The sequence below is a fragment of the Cyrtonyx montezumae genome, unplaced genomic scaffold, assembly GCF_038088225.1.
Source record: "Cyrtonyx montezumae isolate F1298 unplaced genomic scaffold, pur_monq_1.0 scaffold_32, whole genome shotgun sequence".
NCBI lineage: Eukaryota > Metazoa > Chordata > Aves > Galliformes > Odontophoridae > Cyrtonyx > Cyrtonyx montezumae.
In genome coordinates this window covers 4449868-4475819 of record NW_027072037.1, presented here as the reverse complement: position 1 = coordinate 4475819, position 25952 = coordinate 4449868, and the positions used below count along the sequence as shown (strand labels likewise).

The 25952-nt window shown below is 42.3% G+C and overlaps 1 protein-coding gene across 3 annotated transcripts in view; it reads right to left on the bottom strand.

Annotated features, from left to right (window-relative positions):
• Nucleotides 1-25952, bottom strand: part of OXSR1 (oxidative stress responsive kinase 1) — an 83469-nt gene that overhangs the window by 5999 nt on the left and 51518 nt on the right. For all 3 annotated transcript variants that reach the window (XM_065744988.1, XM_065744989.1, XM_065744990.1), the window contains 9 exons: nucleotides 23449-23504; nucleotides 16314-16423; nucleotides 13098-13199; nucleotides 10042-10175; nucleotides 8050-8098; nucleotides 6297-6362; nucleotides 5965-6087; nucleotides 2527-2562; nucleotides 1302-1457 (listed from right to left, as the gene is read on the bottom strand). In XM_065744988.1, coding sequence (XP_065601060.1) covers nucleotides 1302-1457; nucleotides 2527-2562; nucleotides 5965-6087; nucleotides 6297-6362; nucleotides 8050-8098; nucleotides 10042-10175; nucleotides 13098-13199; nucleotides 16314-16423; nucleotides 23449-23504 — 832 coding nt within the window. The remainder of the gene's footprint in view (nucleotides 1-1301; nucleotides 1458-2526; nucleotides 2563-5964; nucleotides 6088-6296; nucleotides 6363-8049; nucleotides 8099-10041; nucleotides 10176-13097; nucleotides 13200-16313; nucleotides 16424-23448; nucleotides 23505-25952) is intronic.

The following is a 25952-nucleotide window of genomic DNA, read 5'->3' as shown; positions in this document are numbered from 1 at the left end:
GCAGGGAACAAGATACCCTACCATTGCAAATCAAAACACATTAATTGAGGCCAGTGTGGCAACATCAATTTACTGAACTGATGAGTCCTGGCCTTCGCTGTTGCTGGTGTTTCAACTGCAGCATAGAATCCAGGGATGAAATCCTGGCCGAGGGATTTGAAAGTTTGATTTTAAGCGTTAAAGCTGCTTTTAATGTGGCCAAGAATGTGACAGATCCCAACTCCACTGTTTTTGTTTAATGACTAATGCACCACCTTAAAGGTTTTGTAAACAGGAACATGAGCTGACTGCACTGAAGTGATACATGTATCTTCTCACTTTCTCTAAAACAAAAATAATGAAACGTTTCTAGGAAGGAGCAAGCCTAAGTTATTTTTCTGACTAACATTGCCAAGTTTCTTCCCTCCAGGTCTGCCAGTGGGTGATGCTACCTTGGATCCATCCAACAGAGACAGCTTCTGCCATCAACAAACATGAACATTAGTGTCATTTATAAAGAGGTGCCATCACTCAGGAGACTGGCACGCTCCGCAGCGCTTAACTACAAGAAACGTTCCAAGTATCTCCATAATTGTCTGGTTTGGCCTTTTTTCCTCCTTTTAACATAAGTTAGAGCTCCTTCCCAATTTTGGCATGTCTATCTAATTGAGCTAAAACCTATAATTTGTTGAGATGCAGCTAGAAATTAGGGCTCGTCAAGCTTTTAAATTCCCCATTCTCCCCCCTCTGCTTGAAATGTATGTGCTAGACAATACCACAGGACTTAGAGGTCCCTAAAAATAGAGTTCCTCTGCTATTTTTGACCACTATGAAGACTGCCACAACCCAGGCCTCCTGTCTCTCTCAATACCTGGAGAAACTACACCTTCAAGTTTCTCCCTTTCATTTTTCTCTCCACTCCTATCCCGTAGACTGCAATGATGCTGAAGCAAACACAATCAGAACCTTAAAAACACAGCACATCCTCAAACACCAGGAACAAGCAGCTGCCACAGAAACTACTCTCCCTTCTTACCTTTAACCTTACCTCAGAGCAAACATTGCACTCCCTTAATGGCATAAAAACATAAATCACTGCTCACCCACAGAGGAAGTTTCACCAGAAGAACAAAAAACTGCTGAGCTCACTCTGGCTGCCTTCCTTTTGCAAGCTATCAGGCCAGCTGTCACTTCTATGTAAACAGCAGCACTCACACAACTCCAGACAAGAAACTTTCAAGGCTTTCTTTCATTTCATCAGGTCTCAAACAGAATGGTGAAGTGCAAAGCTGAAAGGTGGTACAAAGAGTTTCTGATCTTACCTGAGCTGCTGCTGGGGCTGCTGGAGGAGCCTGACTAGGTGGGGGTACAGCAGCCTGAGGTTGTGCAGGGGCTGGTCCTGCAGCCTGAGGTAGTTGAGTAGGTGCCTGTGCTGGAGTACTGAGTGAAGGACCTGGAGGCTCAGTCGATGGGAATAGCTGCAAGCAAAAAGGTGCCTGAATGAGAAGAACTCAAGAGTTTGGACTCTAGCACTGCTGCTAGTGAGACTAGATGCATGCAGACCACAACCCAGCTTGGAAGAGGAGCTGGACAGGATGCTCTCTCATAACTGATGCCTACTTATATTTCCCGGTAGCCATACAGTCAGAGTAGAGCAAATCCACCAGCTGCAAAGCAATTCAGCATCTACTAGTAATTTATCAACTTGTAAAACAAATGTCAGAATCAGAGCTCTTGGGTAATCAAGTGAAAATTGTTTTTATACATAGCACCAGTTCTTCAAAGCATAGAGGAAAAACTCTTTGGGACAGCACTTACTAAAGACAGTCCCTTATAAAAAACAAACACATATATGCAGTTTAACTGGGGAGAGCAAGAGGAGAGCTAAAGAAGTTGAATCTTTTTGTTGTTGTTAAGTCCAGTTACTCAAAACAGAGTAATTGGTTTTGGCATGATGGCCAAAGAACTGTAGACTTGGTGGCACTTCTTCAGTGTGCCCTCCAACTCACTCAACTGTAGGAAACGTAACTCACCATGGATGCTTAAAGCCTGGGAATTAGATCATCAAACCACAATATATATTAATGGATGTATCACAGTGAATAAATTACTCTCAAATGGATGATGGTTTCATTGCTTATTTCAGAATTAGCTTAAAATTATACCACAAGGTCTGTAGTCTTTCTTAAGATCTCCCTTTGTAATCAATCCTTGGGAACAGAAGAAAGTAGAACAGGGCAGCCTAACCCAAGACTAATTTCTGGAGGCAAAGTCTTCTCACAGAGGCAGGGAAAGGCAAGACATAGCACATGCTCTAGGAGATTAGCAGTCCCTATCACTGAAAGATAAGATATACTAATATACCTAATGCAAGAAGCACAGGACACAGCTGAAGGCAGATTACAAATCACAATTTAGTTTTGTTTACAGTCAAATACTACTAGAGGTTTATATTCAACAGTTTTGAGCAGAGGTTCCTACTCAATGAATTTGCAACAGAAATAAGAAGTAATCATTTTTGGGAAGACATTAGCATTTAATACCTACCTCTGAATTCTGCACAGGTTCCTTCACTCTGGGAGACTGAAAAAAAATACCAAGAAAAGGTTGTCACTGCCTTGACAGAGATTAAACCTATCAACCAGAAGTGCCAGAATTGAACAGAACATATAAAACTTACTTTTGGTTTGTTTGTTTTTTTAATTAAGTATACATATTAAGGTGTATAACAAAATGAAAGCCACAATTTGGTGGCAATCTAATCATATTATAGTACTCAGAAACCCACAGTCATGTCTCAGGAGCTGCAGCTGGCATACAGTGGTGCAGAATACATGAGATGCTTGGACTGTTAACCAATAACAAGATCAAGTATTCTTGAAGATCACTCAAGATCAGATCAAACTGCTTGTGCAAAATCCATTCTAAGCTATCCAAATATTGCAGAAAAAGATAAGCAAGAGATCTGCTTTGTAAAATTCCATTAAGAAATGCATCCTTTTCATGTTTTTAGGGAATTTGTTTGCAAGCTAACTTGCTTAAATCATACAAAATCTTGGCAAAAAATAATCCAACAGCATAATATATGGTGCCTCATAGGAAAATCTTCTTCCTCTTTCTCCTTGTCCTTGGACTCTGCTTCAAGCTATTCTCTCCCTGAGACAAAGCAGAAAACTGACATCTATGTACAAGTTCAGCAGTGGAACAAAGATCAGTACAATCTTTGCTTATCAGTAAACAAAGACAACAAGCATCAGTTAATTCACATGGACAGAAAGGAATCGCCAAGTGTTGCTGAAAAGCCCTGCAATTAAGATAGCCTGCATCTGTGGCTTCTAACAAGCCCAATTACTGAACAGAGATAAGATAGGTCCACGCTGGGATTAACAAAATGAATGTTCTTCTACACCTAGTGCCTAAAAGACAGGCTAATATCAGAACAGTATGCGTTTGACAGAGCAGAAGTCATCACACCACTATACTAGGGATAATTTATGCACTAACCAAAGCCGCTGACATAACCAATACAGGTCAGGACAATTTGTAATGCATGACCCACAGGCATCTCACTAGAGAAAAAGAAAAAGGTCTTATTCTGAGAACAGTAATTTGCAAAAAGCCATCTGGACAGGAGAAGAAGGAGCAGCTCCTTCACAGGGACTAATTGCAGACAGTGTCAGGAAAAAGAAGGCATGCAGTTGGAAAGGTAAATGCTGAAATCCAACCTGGAAGGGTAAAGGCTGAAATCCATCTTGATATGTTAAGCCTTCACCTGACAGCGACCAGGCAAAGATGAAAAATATGGCATTGCTCCCAGAGGTAAACAGCAATGCTCCACATCTGCAGGCCACAGCTTTAGTGCTGCTCTCTCAGGCAGAAAGTTCATAACCAAGAGTACCCAGGCGCCTCAAGAAATAATTCAAACAGAGCTTGTCCAAAAGATCAGAGTGCTAGACACTGTACAGACAAGAGTGGGACACAGGCCCTGTCCTGCAGCTAACCAATCCAGATGAAGGGCAAGCAGAGGTAAAGTAAGGAAAAAACAGGAACAGGCAGAATAGAAATAAGAGAAGCACTAGAATACATTTACTTAAGGCACAAAGAGGATGACTGGGGGGATGTGCTTAAATATACACACATGCAGAAAACTTTTTTAATTACTATTTAGCTGCTTTCAGGTACAATCTCAGCAGCATGTTTGTAAACACACATTTTACGTATCAAGTCCACCTTGGTTTTTTTCTGTAAAGTGGAAACTGACAAAAACAAATTATTTATGTAAAAAGTAGAAGATAGAAATACTTCAGCAAATACAGTGAGTCGATAAGCCATCCTTTAAGGCTGACAGCAGTAAAACCCAGGGGCAGCTGGAATAAATTAAAGGTACAGTCTGAAGTCACTCTATTCACCAATTCAGTTAAAACTGCAAAGGGATTACAGGCAGGTGGAATTCCTGTGGCACTGAAATACAGTCAAAACACAGGATTAACACCAGTCCTCCATAACACTGTAACAAACATTCACAATTTAAACCGAAGTCTTAAAAGGGGATCAAATGCAAGAGGTGCACAATTACCAGTCTTTCCCCTTTGGGCTGCACAGAGCAAAGACACTCAGGGCCTAAAAGTGAAGGTCAAGAATGGCCCAAATTAGAGAGATGAGAGCAGACAGGAGTCCAAGGAAAATATCCCAAAGCTCTAAGAAAAACAATCAAACAAAAGTAACTTGAAAAGGAGCTTGTAAATGAATTTTTATGCATAAAAGGAATGAAAGAAGTAAGTACTGTTCAAAACACAGCAAACACTGTTAACTGATAGAATTCTGAGCTTAGAGGCAACATAGAGCAAGCTCTAATTAGCCTCTGAAATAAAGTTAGGGTCTTTTACAGTATTTCATCCTACAAACTGATCGTATTTTAGCCCATTAGAGAGACTTAAAAGATTTGAGCTTATAAAGTAGAAAGATATTCAGCTAATATCAGGAGATCCTCCTTAATTGTACAAGAGAGTGGACAGAGCAAGCTCGAAGTCACACAGCTGTTGCCACAAATTATTACATGGAATCACTATACTAACAGCTACCTGAAAAACCTATGCATTTCAAAAGATGCTAAAGGCACAAAATCTGGCTTTAAGCACTGAATTTCTACATAGATCACACCAGTAGAAGGATGAAAAAAAGTGGAAGCTGTTATAAGGAATAAATGCTTCAACACCAATGTGGTTTTTTTGCATACTGAAAATTTCCCTCTAGATATCCTTCCCAATCTCATGAACTCAATTCCAGAGCTGTTAAAATGCACTTTAAGCTGCTCACTGCCCTGAAAAGGAAATAGTGTAACGTAAGCAAGCCACTACAGTGATAATTCTGCACTGCTGGCTAGAGGGAGGAAGACAAATTTATTGTAATCTTGAAGTAGTCACCATGCATTTTTCATTCCTAGGAGTTAGGTTGCATGTGTTGCGGGGAGGGGTGTCTATTTCCAGGGGGATTTTCAATCTATTTTCCTCCCTGCAACTTCAAGGATGCCATAGGATTTTCTATTAGGGTCTAATACATCTCAGTGTAACCAAGAGTAAAGAACTACATTCTATGTCAGACATCAGCCATAAGAACAGGCCACGTTGATTCCAGTTCCATCCCAGAGTCAAAACCTACCCAAAAGAAAGCACCTCAAACCATCAGCAGCCTTAAAAACAAAGAATATCCTAGCTCAAGTGAATTAGCATGCCAAGCTGGGAGCACGCTGTCTGAATATCTGCTCTCAATTACACTCAGCATCCCTGAATTAGTGCCCCAGAATGACTACAGAAAAGAGATCAGTAAGCACTTAAACCTGCTTTCTCTGCTTTGGCTGCAAACTCAAAGGGAGGGACAACAATTTACTGTGCATCATTCTTAAAACAAGGCTTGACCCTTGCCAGGGATATTTAAACATACAACAGTCAGAAAATGACACAAAGCTATTGGAGTCTGAGGACCCACCCTGAGCTGTGAAATTGCTGCTCTGCCTTCCTCACTTTCTTCATCTAGTTCATCATCACTCCACTCCCAGCCGCCATCCTCAGTCTTATGGAGACGTCCACTGGATCCTGGGACTCTCCTCACCTGTTCAGCACAACAACAGAGAACTGACAGGTCAAGCAGACAGTTTCTAGAGCTGTTGTTTTGTTTAAAAAGGAGAAATGCAACTTCAGTCAGCACATTCAAATGTCTAATAAAGCATCTAGCTATATCTAGAAAATACTGTACTGTAATAATGTGCATTAGAAAACTAGCACAACCATAACAGCAAGAGCCCAGCAGCTTTGCAGTACCTTTTTGGATCTTTCTGTAATGGTTGGTGCTCTCTGTAACATCTTCTCTTGTAAAAACTCTTTATTCTGCAAAAAGAAAAAAAGAAAAAAAAACATTGACATTGCTGGAAATACCCTTTGATTCCTTCAGTGCACCTGATAATTAAGCTGTTTAAAATAATTTCTGATGAAATAGTTTCCTGTATGCTTCAATCTCTTTTCCTCTCAAGAAGTGATCAACTCTAAGAACAATTCTAGTGCTTTCTTCCTTTGTACTACAGTGTATGATGTTTTACCCTAAAAACCTTCTAAGTTAGTAGCTGCATTTTCCCCTGTGCAGATGATAAGAAACTGACAACAGAGCAGCTGTACAAAATCCTGTATGATTTACTGGGGAACACAGCTGTACTTAGTACATAGCAGCATCTTACATCTTGCTGAGACATTTTATGATCTCTTTGCTGGTACAACAGCACCTGGGTCTAGCCACTTTGCTGTTTCTTACCCCTACATTTATACCTGTCCTACACCAAAGGCAGAACTCAGACAGGCCAGGATGCAGAATCCCTACATGCAGGCAGAATGGGACCCATATACTGGGGCAGCAGCAGTTAGAGAGGATGGAAAACACAACATGTAACACGTAGAGAGGAAGCAAAGGCAGCAGTCACAACAGGTTAAATACTGGGAAACTGCTGTAATGAACTACAGCACTACATTTCCTTAAGACATCCACCTTCTCTTTCAGCATTATCAAAATATACTTTACATTATATAAACTGTTTTTACATTTGGTTCAGTGTAAGCGTGTAGAAGTTGGACTTTCTTGTCCTCAGGTTACAGCTGTCAGGTTGATAGAGGCAAGTGGCTGAAGGCAATTTAATGTCTAGCACTAACTGGCATGCATTATCCCTCTGGGTTTAAGTATTGCCTCATTTACAATCATGTTAATTTTCTAACTCCACATATGCTAATACGTTACTCTGTAGCAGTTCAGTGAAAGCATGAAGGCAATTTTATACACAATGAAGTACAACATGAACTAAAACTGCCACCAGCCAAGCACAGAAAGGTCAGCAATCCGTAAGCCATCTCCCTGTCACTTTGGACACCAAGTGTGCACTGAGCAGACAAGATGCAAACAAGTCAGTTGCCTACAGTCCCATTATGATAACAAAAAAAACCTAGATGTGGCTACTCTACACATCTTAATCCAGGAGCTGAGACCTGCTGTCATTAATTGCTGACACTCCAATGCTCTGTCAGGTACCAGCAGATAAATACTCATGCAGTTTTGCTTCGTGGCCACACATGGGAATTTCCTGTTATTTTTTATCATAAAATTTTCACTTTCCATCCACAGGGTAAAATAGCACGAGGGGACCTTCCACACAGTGGGGGCCTTATTCACTGTTTAGCATACCGACTTATGCAGACAGCTTATAGAGTTCACTAAAATATAAGCTCCCTTTAGTGCCAGACATCTTTATAGCTGGACACACAGCCAGAATGGCACCATTACAAGGGGAGGAAAAATCCTCAGACCCAGTGGAAGACATTTAAACAGTGAAGAATTACTAAATAATTTATCCTAACAGCGGCATACACAAGGAGGTACAGAAGAGAGATTACATTATGTCAGTTCACAATGACCCATTCAAATCATTCAGCTATTCTGGCCCTAAGTGGAACAGCTCACATTCGTGTCAGTAAAGCTTTCACCATCCTTCTGACCAGTCCTCTCCACAGATCAGTTTCACAGGAGTATCCTTACCTTTGCTTTTGTGAAAAATTTGTGTCTTAAAAGCTCCGCTGCTGTAGGTCTGTCAATAAAAACAGAAGAAATGCTATAAAAGCTCCATCTCAACTCAAGTCTTACAGGTTGCTGCATCTCGTAAGGGCATCACCTCCTGGACAGTTGCCCTAGGAGTCACCCAGTGTAGTCAAACATTCGTTTAAGTGCCAGTATATTCTGAGCAAAGTGCTCTGTGAGTTCACTCAGCAGAAAGCCCTGTTCCCATTCTCCATGCTGAACCTTGAATCTTACAGCCGAGCTGACAGAATCACAGATGTGATTTGCTGAGAATTGAGACAAAGGACCATCACCTGCTGAAGGAGTGCAGTACCTGCCACATGCAAGAGACAGACTTATTTCAGAGACACTTTTCTGAGCTTACATGAGTTCCTCCCCTTCATGTTATGCTTTAGGACAAACACTGAGAAGTAAAAGACACCCATCACCCTCAGTCAGGTCAGTTTTCCAAAAACTCTGTGAGAAAGCAGCAGCTCTCAACACTTATCCTACTGCAGACTGCCCACACCGTGTGATTCCTGACTTAAAAAGAACATTCGCTTCAGACTACGCCAGGGAACTCACTCATCTTATAGCAGGGGAGCCCCTGTTACAAGTGAGCAAGAATAATTTAAAAGCAATTCACTAGCTTCTCTTTAACAGCCTGCATGCTTGCATAAACATATCTGATTCTGCAGGTTGCTCTTCACATACAGACCTCCTGCTCCCGAAGTGAAGATGATTACAGTGGTTGTTAGTAGTGCTTGAGAGGAGAGATGGGGGATGTCACGATTGAAAGTAATTATGTTTAATTCTAATCACACGTTCTAACCTGCAGGGATAGGACATGCTTGAAAAATGAAAAAGAATAATATCAAGCTGGGGGAAAAATGTGCTATGTGCATTTATCAAGAGCTCTACTTTAGCATTTCAAATGTAAAGATTGTTAGAAGAGAGACCCCCATCTCACAGTGAGTGAGAAGCCTTTGTTCCAGGATCCAGCACAGGAAGGAACTGGAAAATATCTCCATGATTTGTGTTTTATGAAGGAACATTTTCAGAATTAGCTTGTTTAGGGAGAAAAAAGAAAATTAAGATGTATAAATATTAAAAAAAAAAAAAAAGACCTGTGGAAACAGCTATTTTTTTTGCTTTGCATTTTCAAGGCATGCTATTTTTAAATGCAGGTCAAGTACTGCCTTAACCATCTTCGGTGAGATCAGTAAATGCTGTGACAGTGCTCCACAAGAACACTTCTGAGCTCTCCCACATGATGAGCTGTGGGTTTTAAACAGCACCAGACCAGGCAGACCTTCGTGCAGCTTCAGACAGTGCCAACACACAGTGACACAGTGCTGTCCTGGGAACCAACCACAACATATGCACCACATCATTGTCAATATTTCTGCCACTGCTGAGCAGTCGGGCTGCAGTTGCAAAGGGGACTGAAAGTGCCATCAGCAGATTAAGCATAATTGATGAAAACACGTTAGGTAAAATTTGCCACTGTTTTTCCTAATGTTTCCCCCCCAAAAAATAAACATGAGTTATAATTAATCAAGTCAAAACTACACTGAAGGCCTTCTTTGCACTGACAAGTTTTAAGAAGTTTATTTGCAAAGCTTCACAAATAAGCACACATTGCCCAACACGTAACTCCTGATCTATAAACACAGAGCATTTTTGAGGAGAAACACAACATGAACTGCAGTCACCTGTCAGAGGTGTCAAGGGGGACGAGGGTCCTCTGCTAGCAGGGACTGGGATGCATTCATTAACCCAAATGAAAGATGTGTGCCCTGGCCAGGCACAATGCTAGACATCAATGCTTAAAAACAAGGACAGCCAAAAGAATTTGCTACCACACATTGCTGTGTTCAGAAGGCCAGAGAAGCAGAGATTGTACCAAAAAAAAAAAAAAAGAAATAGAATGAAGTTTTTTTTTCCTTAATTGACCTTGTTATTGGTTCTCACCTTTTTTCAGGGTCTTTCTGTAGGCACGATGAAATCATCTTCCTGAAAGATTTCCCATACTTCTTCAGCATCTCTTTATCTTGCACACCAGTTTCCAAAGAAGGGGGATCATTCTGTAGTGTCAGCATTAAAACCTGGAAGGATTACGTCTATTGGCAATGAGATTTTTCTTGGCTTTCTCATAAAGACAGAGCTCTGGAGCACAGCATTTTAAACAAGCATTTTTATCAAGTATCTGAGTTAACAAGGGCTGATCCTTACAGCAGCTCTCTGGAAGGAAGACTAAACTCAGACCAATGATTTTTTCTCTTAGCAGTTTCAGCAGTGTCCTCTTATATACCTGACAATGAGAATTCACCTCACTACCTTTTCCTCAAGGCAATGACAGGGTTTCTCCTCCTCTCTCTGCCTCCTACAGTCACTGGGATAACAATTTACTTCCAAAACCTCTGCAAATTCTGACTGTCAGCTGAGTTTCACAAGTCATTCATCAGTACCTAGGGAGCATTACTGCCACCTCGTTTCTCAGGAAGGCAGGCTGATTTATAACCAACAACCCATGCCACTGGCTTCCATTGCAGCTCTTGGCCCACCATGCAGCCCAAGCGTAAGCATCCAGGAGAGTTTGGCATAAGGGGTAAGCATAGCAGAACTTAGAATCCAGGATGACCTGGGTGGGAAGGGACCTCTAAGACCACGTAGTTCCAACATGCCTCCTCTTAACAGCCTTCCTCATTTCAGATGAGTAGTGCAAGACATTGGATTCACTGAATCATTAAGGTCAGAAAAGACCTCTAAGATCACCCAGTCCAACTGTCAACCCATCACCACCACGTCCTTAAGTGCCACATCTACACACTTCTTGAAAACCTCGAAGACTGTTTAGATTTCCCTGAGGGTATCTTGTACTCAGAAATGAAATTTTCATACAATCCTGTAACGTTTCTGTGAAAGCAGTAGGGCAATATAAAACACCACGAGTGCTCCCTTCCACGTACCACCGCAATGACAGGTGAAGACATTTCTCACACGAGCGCCCATCAAGCCAAACTGATTATTTCCTTCACATCACTCAGATATTCTCAAGGAAAGGAAGAAAGTGACTAATTTCCATTTTCACTTGTCACCTACATCCAGGTGAATATCTATTTTTAGAAAAGGAAGCAGAAAACAGCATGCTTAAAAAGCTTTCAACAGCTATATTGCTTAGGGCAGAGAAAGCCCATCAATCTAGCTGAAATTATGCAGTCTACAAAGAACTCCCTGCTTTCCCCCCCTTCCTTGGAGAGTCACTTAATGCATGGGCCATTCTGCCGTGCAAGAAAATTAATCTGCAGTGAAATACAACTGCATTTGATACGTGAAACAGAAATTCTCTTGCAGGTGGCATGACTGGAACTCATACCCAATATAACTGGCAATTAATAACTACCTACTATATGGCAACATGATATTAAATAGGTGATCTCTGTATTCAAAGCTGCAACCCATGTGAAAACAATAAAGAGAAGTTCTGACAAAGCTACTCCAAAACACCACTAATTATCAGAGCACAAAGTATCACTGAAAACAGCTACAGCTAAATCAGCACAACATTTCCCTCAACTCCCCACACTGCCACCATCACTGATACAGAATGAATCTGAATAGTATTCATATAATTCCTAAACCACTCAGTCATTCTCACAGTCTGTACAGAACTGATGCAAATCTTGAAATTAATACTTTTCAATAAGAATTTAACACCAGCGTGAAGTCCTGCCTGGCATTTAAAGCAGTACATTTTTGTCCCCTGCCCTAATGAAATAGGGGCTACTAGACCCCAAAAACACTGTCATAATTTCAAGGTGCAAGGGTATACACTATGTTCTGAAGAGATGACACTCACCTTGCATAGCACTCCAGCAACTCAAGGACTCAGAAGAAGAAAACTTTGTATATGATATGCCTAAAATTGAGGGACTTAGCACCCACAGGCTTCTCATCCCAGGTGACTAATCAAACCATGAACTACAGGGCTACTAAAAGCTCTCTCCACTCCCTCTCTTCAATTTGAGCAAGTATGCATACTAAGGGTAGAAACAAAGTGGCCTTCAAGAGGATGGGATCTGTAACCTACTCCAGGGAAGCTGCTTTAGCACTGGGGTTGGACTAGATGATTTCCAGAGGTCCCTTCCAACCACTACGATTCTGAGAGTGACTCTGTGAAATGCAGAAGGGGCTGAAAGTTTTGTGATCAAGTGATCAAGACAAAGTCCCATCAGATCTCAGAGGGGCTAAGGAAGATCTTCAAAGCTCAGCCAAAGGGCAAGATGTTCCAAACCTCAGCTAATGGGGTCAATCAACTCTGTCAGCTTTACAATACAAATTCCCTGAAGGAGGAGCGTGTGAAAAGCAGCTTCTAATTCAAGAATCCGGAATAAAAACTGGATAAAATTACCCAAACTAAATTCAAGATGTTCAAAAATATTTTTGAAAGGGCAATGTTTAAGCAAGACAGTTCCCTCCATTTCAACTTCAGTAAAACACTATAATGCTGCCAATCCCTTCCCATTTCATACCAGTGTGGTACTTCCCCAGAGAATCTGATGCTGCTCAGTGATTAACAGGATTGTTTTCATGTTAAACAACAGAAGTTGTTTGGGGAAAACTGGTAACATGTTTCTGAGAGGCTTCAAGAAGGATCGTCAGTGCAAAAGGAATTGCTCCCCATCTCAGTGTCAGTGGATGCCAGATAACATTTTCTGAGTCACTATTCACAGCTTTAACATCTGCTGCCTACAGAGGCTCCAGGATCAAGCCACACAGCACTTTCCTCAAGAATGGTGACCCAGGAGAGTCTCAGATCTAAATGAGAACTGTGTGCAGCTTCGGACAACGCTGAGTAAGCGGCATATTTTTAAATGCTGACTTCAAACAAGTCTAAGAACATCGTGATCCACAAATGCAAATAGAGAGGACAAGCTCTTCAACAAAACAGCCCGGCCAAATTCTTTGGACTGCTCATAGAACATTCAGATCCTTTGTCTAGCACAAGTATCTGGAGACCTGCTCACCTTCATTGGGGGGTATTTGTGATAAGGAGCTGCCCCTGTAGCCAGTTCGATAGCAGTGATCCCAAAGCTCCAGATGTCTGCCTTGAAATCGTATCCTCTGACCTGAAAGATATTAGAGAACGTTAGTGTTTGTGTTTCTTGCTATTCTACAGGACAGTCCCTTTCTTTGGTTATACATCCTTTCACCCTTCACCTTTTCTTCCTTCCCCCTCACTTCTTATCAGCAACTTGGAAACACCAACGTTGTAGTGCTAAACAGATGGAAAGAACAGCTTTTCCTTTCTCTCTGAAGGCACAAGAAGCCATAGTCTGATGGAAATTACAGTCTTGGGTTGTGCAAGCAGGGCTGTTCTATCACAGGCTTCTCCACGTGCTGAACATAAAGGGGCACTGGGTTAACCCAGGCTCTGACTTCCACACAAAAAAGACATTAAACAGTACAATGAAGCTCTCATAGTTAATAGATGGACTGTTATCCCCCTGGGACATATGCCTCACTACACTTCTAGTCAACCGCTTTATCAATCTGACTGCAAACATGCTCAATCCTACATTTTCAGTGCTGGAAGTATACACGAGCTCAGTGAAAAAACCTCACTCCTGTCTGCAGACTAATATTTCCCTCCACTAATTAATAGTAGCTTCTGCACTTGACATTAAACACAGGCTTGTTCAGGAAAATTTATAGCATTTACTTCCCCTCACACACAGGAAAAAATATTTCGTGTGCCAGAGCGGTTACTTCCTCATTATCATTAGGTAATATTTTGGCACTTGCTTTCTCCACTGCAGGGGAGGGACATTATGTACTAATTTCAGGAAGAGCCACAAACTCTAAAGTGTTTTGGCTGCTTAGGATGGCTTGTATTTCTTCTTACTCTACTATGCAAAGTGGAATAATGAATCAGAGCAAGGCTAATAGACCTACTGTATTCAGCAACTCTAACGAGCTTTAAAAGGAATCCACTGTGATGGAGCCAGAACTACTCCCCAAACTACCTTTAAGATCACCTGCAATTGTGAGAACAAAATACATCCCTTCTTCCACTACTTTTCACGATACGATAACTGAATTAAAGTTTATTACAGCAACAGCAGTTCGTATCATGTATTCATCTCTTCAACTCTGCAGGCATCATTTTTGTGAGCCTTGTAAGGTTGAAAGGCTTCCTGAAGTGAGAGCTTATGGAAGCCATTGCTATGAATGGTTCTCAAATAATTATACTAAACAAGCACATGGATCTTACATAATTTATAGGCACACTGCACAGGAGGAAATATGCTATCAATTTTATCAACTGATGTTTCTTCACATCATTTTTAGGTTTTGAGACCAACCTGGCACATTTCTTGGCTTTATCTTTCAGTTCACCTCACAGATTCACACACTGCACAGTGTCCCTTTTTAATTGACTGGTATTGTTTGTTATATCATACAATTCTGCTCCCAAATGAGAGCTATGAAGTTCAAACCTGCCTACTGCTGTTCATCCAGAATTTAGAAAATATACAACAGTTATCCCCCCCTGCCAGTAAGTTTCTCTCATCTCTTTTTCCTCAACAGCTTTTTTTATGCCATAAATCCAAGAAGTGAATGCATATTAAAAAACATCAGGATGTCATACATCAATTTGCTAAAGGATCTAACGATGCTGAAGTAAAATAGATGAAATCAAGAAAATCTCCAGGCCGAAGGCCATCGTGCATTCAAGCCCTTCCTTCTTTTCCCTGCTGGATATAACGGCTCAGAGTGACACCTGCTGGCAGGCAGCAGGATGATGTCAGTGGACACAAGGATTTCACATCAGCACCCAAAACGCCTCCTCTACCATCCTGGACTTGCAACAAGTTAGATGTGAGCTTTTCACAGAAGTGCTGGCTCCTTACAAAACAAAAAATAATGAATAACCATCGCCTGCCTCCTTGGAAAACATCTGCCCCATCAAAATATCCCCTTTCTCACCAAAAGCTTTGCTTCCCCTTCAGAGCATTGTCCTAAGATGCTTTTTTGCCTCTCCCCATTCTCCTGCCAATCACAGCCACCCCTAAACACAAGCAGCACTGACACAACAGACAAAAGCAGGGGCAACTCAGATCTGGTTCTGGAAACAGTGCACGGTTCTATTCTCATTTCTAGATTTTCCTCCCTCCCTCTTAAAAATCAGTGCATCAAGACAACCCAGAAACATGCAACAGTGAAGTGGTTCAGAAGCAAGTTCTCAAAGAGTGCTATTGACTTAGGGAATGTGTCTTGCAGCCCATGGTGCTCAGCCTGTACTCAGGGAAGACTGCAGGAGCCCTGAGAAGCCACAATGGGGAGCCACTGGAAAGGCCAAGTGGTGAAGAAGCCTTTCATAAATGCTGTATTTCAACCACTCCAAACGATCTCAATTCCTCCAGATTTAGGTATAGGAAAAAAATATTTTTCCTTGGTGCACATCCTGATAACCAAACCCTGAGCCCAGCTCTCTACCAAACTGGTTTTAAGACTATGATGGAGAGTTCTCAGCATGACACCGAGCATCCACGGCACAGACAGTGCTGCACAACACTTCGTTGGGACTGTGACATAACTCTGCTTGTCAGTTTCACTCAGAAAAGAGCAGCAGTGCCCTACGTTAAACAAAGCCTTTGGGTGGTCTTCATCAAGCAGACCAAGCTTACCCCTTTAGTTTAGTCTAGCAGTGGTGGCAGAATAGAAGTATGACAGCTATGAGCAAGGCAGAAGAGAAGAGGAGGAAGGGGGAGAGGCATTCCTCAATAATTACATTCTGGACACTCACAAGCCAAGAGAAACTAAAAAGTTCAATAAAGTCAACTATGCATTATTTTACAGCGTTAACTCCCCACCTCGATACGCTGCTTTTAGCTGCCCTAAAGAGCATGTTACCTAACTCTATGTGAATATTTGCCACATGTGAAAGTATTTATATTATGCCTCACATTTAGGCATGAGGGAGGGGCAGGTTAATCTCCTTTATGCAACAGCTGTCTCATACTTACCTTGGGTACAACCCTGGAGAGAAGAAACAGGGTGAGGAGCTACTGAACATTTCAAGCCTGGCAGCAACAGCCATATCTAAGACAATTCTGAGGTTCTGAGCTTTACAGAATGCAAAACTGTCATCTTAGGTGGGAGTAAGCATGGTTGTTGCTGACAACAGGGATTCCAGGTGCAGGTCAGCTAAGAGGACAACACTAGCAAAAGCAATTCACCTGTTCCATAACTTCTGGTGCCATCCAGCAAGGTGTGCCTACAAATGTTTTCCTGACTTTATTTCTGGTAATGTCACCACCGGTGGCCAAAAAAGCACTAACGCCGAAGTCTGAAAAGAAAGCAAAACAAACTGCATTAAGATCACATCCTGAGCAAACTGAAGGGCTGTCCCCCTTGTCCCCCCCACCTTTCTAGCCCCTTATTAAGTAGGGGAACATACAGTTACACATGAAGAGTTTCCTAATGAATGAAGAACGATCAACAGTTAGTGAAGAATACTGGTACATGAATACTCCATAGTCAACCACTCAATTACTTCAGCATTCAGCTCTGGCTGGCAGAGAGGAAAATTCCACTTTCCATTACAGCCCACTGGGCACATTAAGGCATGCCCTGCTCTCTGGCAGCCTTGCTGCTGTACAACCCCACCTCAGGCACTAAGTGCATTATTTATATTTGTACATAACTAATAACCAAGCTTCAAGTAGCATCACGCTAATATTTAAAGCAATCAAGACTTTTCTGAACTAAAAGAGCTGAGTGCATATGAAGCTAACAGTTTGTCATAACTGCACAGCCTGCAGACTGGTATTAGCCACTGAGCCTGGATCTTCTGCCACCAGAACGTGCTTTGTTTGGTAACCTTCCATCACTGAGATGCTCAGAGCTTCACCAGGAACCTGGGCCATCACAGGGGGTGCCTTGCAGACAGCTACAGACACTCTGCACAGCATTTCCTCAACTTACAGCATTCTTGACATGGTAAAGAATACTCAAAGACGTAACATGCATGCACTTAGTCCCTGATCTCCTTCAAGAAATCACTGCATTGCACAAAAACTTTGCTGTCAAAGATGACACTGATGTTTTATACAATGAAAACTGACATGGAAAACAAGATCAGTGGGCAGCAGCACTAGCACAAAGAGACAGGAACTGGACCTAAGCTTGTTCAGAAGAAAGTATTGCAAAGGTTTTAGCAACCAAGCCATCCTTTGAGAAAATAAGTCAGGTGACAAGGAAACCAAGTATTTCCTTCCAGTTTGTGCTAAACAACACAGCTCACGTCTTACAGAACTACAGAGTTGCAACTGGTCATTCTCTATAACTCAAGTTTATTTCTTCCCCTCCTTTTTATTGTTGCTTTTTAAAAACAGTGCAAACAATCAACCCATTAGATCTCCTTGAAACAGTGATTTTGCTTTGAGATCTTCCAGACATGCATCTCATCCCTGCTCTTCACAGAAACTGAAAGCTTCCAATAAAGCTCAGAGTAAGATTACTTCCTCTTTTCTCCTTATTACTGGGAGCTCTGCAAGACCTATTGCTCTCAACACAACAGCAATTAGAAATTACTTGGAATAAGATAATACTAACAGACAATTATTCAAGTGCCATCAGCACACTACTGTCATGTGCTGTATTTGAACTTGTGGGTATTACCTTACCTCAGCTTTCCACGCAGTCATTTTGAGGGTGAAGGAAACAGCACTCAAAGCAAAAGCATTCCAGCAGTGAAAACACAAGCTCTACACAGCACACACAGCATTCACTGCATTTCACATCAAACACGAGGATGAGTTTATAAACTCCAGCCTGGAATTGTGCCCCTGCATCTGTCGTGTGAGGTCTGCAGAAAGTTTAAATGGAATTAAACTGTATTCCATTTCACGGTTGATTTATTCAGTGTTTTTCCCAATCAATTCCCCTCATTTCCAGAGGGATAAAAAAAGGCACAACCAGCCCGTGCTACTGTGGCTGAAAGGAGTGACTGAAACAGCTCTCACATGTCACCTTTATCCAAGTCCCAGCTATTAAGATCAGGTACTTCCTGAGAGCAAGCACATTCTGTAAAGCCATAAATTAAAATCCTGTGCACATTTAGGGTTCAGCCCTCACTTCTGAGCCACTGATGTGATCTGTGCCTCCCTGTCCCTGCCTAAGCTCCCAGGTTACTACCACCTGTCCCTGCTGAACTTCCTTCACAAAGACTAAACAGAACTGGGGCACTGCAAATGCATTTAACCCCAATAAGAGAAGTCACTCAATTAGAGGTATGAGAGCTCACAGGTGTTTACTGCTTTGGCAGCTTGTATTTTACACTACCTCACCACAGCAGTAAGAGGAAGGGCTGCTGCACCAGCAAGCCCCGCTGCTGGGAATCCCACTGCTGCCAGATATTCTGAAGGAGCCCAAAAATCAGAGTTGAGCTGCTAGCAACTAAGTATCTCAAGGGATGTCTGAGAAAGTACACTACTCAGTGCTACAGAAATGAAGAGCCAGCCTCAACAGGTTGCCAACACAAAGATGCTGTGGCAGAGCAACAGGCACCAGGGCTGTCGTGTGAGTCAGGAAAACACATTTCCTCAGTGTCACAGATTTGACTTTTTTATCCAGATTTAGAAGTCAGACGTTAAAAATTCTCTCTCCTTGGGCATGCTGTATTGTAACATTCCCTTCATTCTAAGCCAACATACCTGCAGCTGTAGCTAGCTACTGCTGGGGGAAAAAGGAGACTGCACTAAGGGAGCCAGGAGAGCAAAGCCACTGAAATCAGAAACTTTGCTGGGTCTGGATTAAACACCAAAAGAGCAAGTCCCATCTTCTGTGGGTGTAGCACAACAGCATGGACAACTCAGAGCTGTTTTTAAACACAGCCAGGACACTATACCTCCTCAAGCAAAAATGAAATTATTTCAGAAAACTGCACTGAACATTTCTGTCACTGATCAGTGATCGCTTGTTCAGTTGTCCACCATAAATCAGCTGCAGCTGTACTGAGTGTTTTTCTGTGAACTTTATGCTTTTAGAGCTGCTGATGAATAAAGCCTGACAAGAGGAAGACGAAGGTCACGGTAAACCAGTGGCAACTTTCTGCTGAAGCAGGGTGGTGAGATACCAGAGAGGAGAAGATCAGTGAAGAGCAGCTTTTAAAGGGAACAACCCTATACTGTCACATAGTGGCACTGGATCTGTAAATACACACTCAGATTCTCATCTGGAAAGGCAGAGCTGTACAGTCGCATCTATCTCTAATAACATTTCTCATCAGTTAACATGTGGAATAACAGCTGTATTTTTCTAAGCATCACCCCAAGTTGAGCCATTCTGCAAGAATGTCAGGGCACACAGAGATGGATTAAATCAATTAAAGTGTAAAAACTGCTTCTGAAACAGAGCCCCAAGCGCAAGTTCGTTAAGGTATGCTAATGCTGAACAAGGTAACTTCAGGATGACGAAGCACAGCTGAGTGAAGATGAAGCCCCTGCAGAAGCTCACAAGTGGTTTCAACAACCAAGAAGGAAAATCCTTCAGGAAATCCTACAAGTGACACAGAGAAGAGGTTAACACCACACTGTCACAGGACAGGCATCAGAACTCCCCGTCAACCGCTAGGAAAATCCTTTTTGCCCTTTTTTGATCAGGAGAAGAAGCCCTGAGGTGATTGTCTGAGGCAGCCCTGCATCAGCACTCCTCTTCCAAACACAGATTTCAGCCTTGCCCCTGCTCAAGCAATTTAACCACCAAAGTTGCAATTTCCTAAGGCAAAGTGGGGGAATGACACTGACTGTATCATAGCTAGATGTTTATGTAGAGTGCTATTTTAGTACAATGAATTAAGAGCAGTCAGGAACACAGTGAACTGGTGACAAGTTGGCATGGATTTGTGGAAAGTTACACAAATTCAGTTACACAAGTTTTGCCTGGCCTTAACTATCCCCATTTTATAAATAGATAAAGTGTGAGGGGTTAGGCAGCTTGCCCAGTATCAATTAGCAAGTCCCAAACGACTTTGTGAGATCTCCATCTACCACCAGGCAACACTGCCTGCACGGGAAATTGCAGGCACATGGTGCCAGAGGGAGGCCTCTGGGAGCAGGTGCTAATCCAGTCTTGTTTTAAAGCCTGCAGGGACAATAGCAATACCTTCAATAGGAAAATCCCACACGGTGAGGGATGAGGATGTTTTCCACAGGAGCACGTCCGCTTCAGTAGACTCTTGCTTCTCCATTCAATAAAGGAGGAGGGTATGACAGTACTATTTAATATCCCAGTGATTACAATCAGAAAGAAGGACTTGCTCTGTATTCACAGTGGGATGGGAACACGCTGCCTTGGCTGGAGCATGGTTCATACTGAGCAAACCTGCACTGAGCACACACTCTTCTCAGCCCCTTTCCTCTCCCATCCCTCCCTATCTACCAGCAGTCTCTCACTTCAGCTTCCAGTAATAATTGCACAGTTACATAAACTCAAGACATCAAGCCTTGCTTACTGCGAGGAGAAGCCTCCTGGTTTCTGTTGTGTGTTAGAGCCAATGCACTTTAAGTCAACAAGAAGTGTTTTTACCCTTGCAAGCTTTTAGACTCCATGGAGCCAGTAAATGCCGGGGCACAGAGGTTTTATGTTCTGATTAAAAAAAAATACAGTAATTGCCACGGAGAGACTCGAACACAAAAGAACACAGCTATCTCAATTTACACTGCAACCACCGCCAGCACTGCCCAGCACAATGGTATCTGGGAAAGAAAGTTCAGCTCTCTCGGAGATAGATTAATTCGGTGTGCAAGAAAATACTTCAAACTGAGAAAGCAATGCTCTCCAGATTGTAAGTGGCTCCAAAAACCTGGTGCCAAGCCACAAGCCCAAACCAGTGCCCTTTGGGAGAAAAAGAAGAAAAATTAAGGTATAAGGAAATGGCTTCAATTCAGGTCCTGGTGGCATCTGTTAGAGGCAATTTTCTGCCTTGGTTCAGTGGATGCATATTCTGAAAGCAAAAGGAGCATAGTTAAAAATAGCCTCGAATAAAAATACCAAGTCCCAGGACCTGGGGAGGAGTTTAAGCTGGGTGTTTGTGCAGGCCATTAGAGGCATTTTTAGAATGCCTACTTTCAGTAAATGCCTCTGAACTCAGAGATTTTTCCTCTCTGCTGTGCTACCTGCACCAGCCTGAACTCAGCACATCCTGCATCCTTCAGCTCGGAATTATGACATCCTTTGTTTCCAACGATTTGCAGTGTCAGCTTTACATTCCTTAGAATTGCATTTAGGATTTCCATTTCTTCTGAGACAAGAATTGTCAATGGCATCAAGCAGCAGCAAGAGCCCAGAAGCATGAGGCTGCAAAGGCCAAATGCTCAGAGCTTCACACCAAGGGTTTGTGGGCAGCTTTGATGTAAGGACGACAAAGGGGAAAGGATGCATTATAAAGAGCTGAAGTCATCTTTTCCTGCTAAACTGTTTGCATTTTTACACACCAAACCAGCTCCTTCAAGGGAGGGGCCCCACGTGCTCTAACCTCAGGCTTCATTCCACAGCTGATTGATTTTTTTTCCCCTCGTGGTGTAACTTTCCAGTGAAACAAACACTTTTGTTCCATGGGAACACAGTGATGTCATCCAGCTGATAATTCAAGCAGTTGATTATCAACCAAATCATTCATAAGACAAATAAATATTGCCAGAAAGCGAGCGCTTTGATCTTGCTGCAACAAAATTCCCTTTATTTGAATTGATTTGCTTCCAGCAGTTTTTCCTGCACAAAAATTTCACGAGAAATTTTGCTATCCCATCCTGGGTCAGGAAGAAAGGAAGCTTAAGTGTCAGAAATTCCCACAGACAAAATCTCACGTTCTGTCCAGGCCAACCTCCTCTCTCGTATTCAGTCATTCATTTACTTTTGTTTCTTTCAAGTCATCAGCTGCTTTCACAGAAACAAAAGTACTTCCTGATGCTGTTGTGAACTTGCTGACCTTGGTTGAGTTGCTCTACTTTGTTGCAAGAAAGAGGGAGTTGCTCCTTGTGCACATTCAGAGCAAAAAAAATCTGTTAAAGGGAACATTTTGTGGCACTCTCACAGCATTTGCAGGATGTGCAGTAATTATTTCATCATGGAAGTGTTGCACAGCTGTCTACCACTGGCTTAGATAAGTCCAGGGGAATATCTGCAAGTCACAAGCAAAATGAACACTTCTAAATTCATAAAAGCTAAGGGAGGAATTTTATGAGACCATTTAAGTCAGCCTTAAATTTACCTATCAACTGTAAGTTACCCTGCAGACAAAAATACATGAACAGGCACCTTAATAAAAGCCTTAATAAAAAAGTCAAGCCTTGGCACCCTGTGGAAGAGAAACACAAGAAGCTTTATCCTAGGCTGGCAGAAAAGCAGTACACTGCCCTAACGCAACAGGTATTTACAGCCTCTCCCAGAATATAACCTAACAGTCTGTACTACTACAAATCCAAAATGTTACATCTTGGCTCCACAGCAGAAGAATGAAGGTATTTTATTAGTATAAAGCATTTTGGGAGCCAAACCCTACCTTCCATCAGCTGCCACGTGGGATGAATTATTTACACTTCATCAGAAATATAACAGCAGGCATTAAGAACACTATGAGACTTGAAACAAAAAACAACACAGCTTTGGGATTTAGGTTTAAGCTCTGGATTTAGGTGTTGTGTCTTTGTGTAAGAGCGCTGTTCTCCCCTACAGAAGAAAAGCAGCTACCTAGAAAAACTTCCCACACCTTATGACAAACAGATACTGCTGTTTCCAATTGAAAACAGAGTAAAAAAGCCACATGTGCAATAACATTCACTAAGATGGCAGGTGCCAGCTCTGCCCTCTAACAAGAAGCCTGCATGGCTGCTCCCACAGTGTTCAGTTCAATCCAGTCTGGGCTGGGTTAGCCCAGTAAGCCACAGGAGCAGTCTGACCACCAGATCTTTGACTGTTGCAAGTAACAGACAGAGCTACATAAAATCCTCCAGCTTAAGTCTATTATAGACTGTTCAACTTGGCCCTTAACAACACTGCTACACTGGTCAGCAGGTGCAGTCCACCTCCAATCCTATGAAGCTGCTGCTTTAAAAATCTGCCAAGCTCATACCAAGAAGTTTTATTTCATCTCTTGATTCCAAGAAATTTATGCTGATATTCATTATTACAAAGAAAAGCATTTCAAAGTCGTCAAAATGTAATAAACTGATTTTTTTTTATTTTAGAAAAACAAAGCTGTTTCTTGAAGCTAGCATTTCTATGTTGCTTTGTTTTTCTTGCCCATTAAGAAGTCTCTCGAGACACACAGTTATGCCCAGAGCTTACTTAAAGGTACCAGGAAAAAGTTACCTGCAATTTGCACTGAGCCATCTTCTCCAAGAAGAATGTTTCCTGCTTTCACATCCCTGCAGAAAGACAAAGCAGCAATGAGTGGAACTCATTAAAACCTTCCTTCAACTAATGCATTAAAAGCTTGTTATTTTATATTCTGTTGCATTAGAACTTCCTGCACCTAATCATGCAGAAACAACAGGGATTTAACACCAGTTGTAATCTCAGTAGATAGACAGAAAGTGGGGAAGGTGGACTATTGAGAGCTAGCAGGACTTCAAGTGCTATGGATACAAAGAAACTGAAAAGCTTGCTGAAAAATACCCCTCAGCACCACACCTTGCTGCATCCAGCCCTGGTTCACCTGGCTGGTCAAGAAACCAATTCAGCTCAGTCCTCTGATGGAAATCCAGGCAGAAGAAAAATGTTGTTTGCTGCTGGCTCGAGGAGCTGAGCCACATTCCCCAGGGCAGATCTGGCACAGCAGCAAGGTGACAAAGGGAAAGCAAAGCCACTCAGCTGTGCTGGGCAATCCCTGCACCCATGTGAAACCTGCCTGATTTTTGTTGCACACGAAGTGGAGGAACACTCAGTACATACTATGAAAGTAATCGTACTATCCTTTCCATTATTTTCATCCCATTAGCAGCAGTGTTTCTTGAGCCTTAAGGGGAACATGTTCACTCCAAACACGCTTGGAAGTTCTACAGCCTATTTTCCCAGGCTGCTTCCCATGTCACACCAACAGAAGCATTTATGTACTTGATACCTGCACAGCTGTGAACCATGCACTGGCTGTAACAGCACGCAGACCCAGCACTGTCTCAAGAAGGGCTGTGAACAAAGTGCCTGCACGGGACAGATACAGCAATGAGATACCACTGCATGGCACACCTCAAGCTCACAGCAGCCATCTGCACAGAATAGAACAGAAGAAAGAATGGATTCTCCCACCACTTTCTTCAAGTATCCAAAATCCTTTCAAGGAAAAAGGTAAAAGCTATTTTTCTCTCCTCCCCTGTGAGTCATGAGAGCAGAACTGGCGTGATGGCTTGGCCAAAGCATCCTGTTTGGGCCCTGCAAATCTCCTTCCTGGCTTCTGAAGGGCTTGGGCTGCTGCTTGGATAATTGTGGACAATCTTCTCCAGCACTGCTATATCTCCCAGCACCTACTCCAAGGCATTGGCACACTCAGGCTCCCCCTAGCACCAAGTAGAACAAAAGTGAATGAAAACTGTCTGTAAGACAAGGCCAGTAAAGACGATTTTACCAGCAAAAAGCAGACAAAGTGTTTAAAGAAGCACTTCAAGTCCTGTCAAACAAACATCACTGGCTAGCACAAACCATCTCGGAAGCCCCATCCATGTCTGAAGCACAAGGGTAAGAACAAGCACAGGAATTACTAATTTGTTTTAATGACCAAGAAGATGCAGACAGATGCATGGAAACATTGAATTATATTCAGAGTTAGCCTCAAGAAGCTGATTTAATTGCAGAATGGGATTTCAAGCACTAAGAAGATGCAACAGTGGTACTGGAATAACCACACAAACCAAATCATTGCCAGCCAGCTCCAGCCCTGCTCATTTCACACTGGCCAGACATGAGTGTGCTTGAAGGGGAGAGCCAGCTTTCCTGCCAAGGAGCATTACTGTCCCTCTGCTAAGAGTTGCAGCCTTCACAGACAAGCACTGCAGCACCTGGGAACCCTTAAGTACATGGAAGGATCTGAAGGGATTGAATACAACATTAAACATTCAGCTACACCATCCCTCATAACATCCATTGGCCAAATTCAATACACTGAATCCAGGCTGAATGCAGTCAAAATAAAGCCAGGGTAGTCCAGCCCCTTAACCTTCTCATGTGCAGAGGTTTGTTTTCTTTCTTAACTTCAGCCTGAATTAATTACAATTTATATATTTCTTTGTTGAAGATACGCTGCTTTTGAGCTGATTCAAGAAATTAAAACAAGTTGGTAAGAAGTCCATCAGTCTCTGCCAAATATCCATACTGAAGAATGAAATCACATCTTGATGGAGCTTTTCTTGAGTGACCAACCTCTATGAAGGCAGTTACCCCAGCATGGTACGCTCCACCCCAGAGCACCAAATCAGAGTGATGACAAGCACCATGGGGACACTGATTCAGCTCTGGAGACACTGAACCACTGGAACATCTCCCAGCTTTGCCATTCCTCAACCCAGCCAAGAGCAGCATGGAGAACAGCGGGCAGTATCACTGCTGGATGAATGTGGATTTCCCATCAGCTGCCTCTATAAATTCAGCGCTTTAAAAGCATCCTTAAGAATAATTACATTTAAAGCAGAGGGGCAGGGGGAAGGAGGAGTGGTGGTTTCCTGTTTATTCTCTTCCTCTATGCTGATAGTCTCACAAGGTGAATGGCAAGAAGTTTGTTACTCCAGGATATAGCTACTGCCAAGTATAACAATTTGAAGGTACTCCCTTATTACATGGTAATGTCCATATCCTGGGCTGATATAGTAAGAATAAGTGGTGTG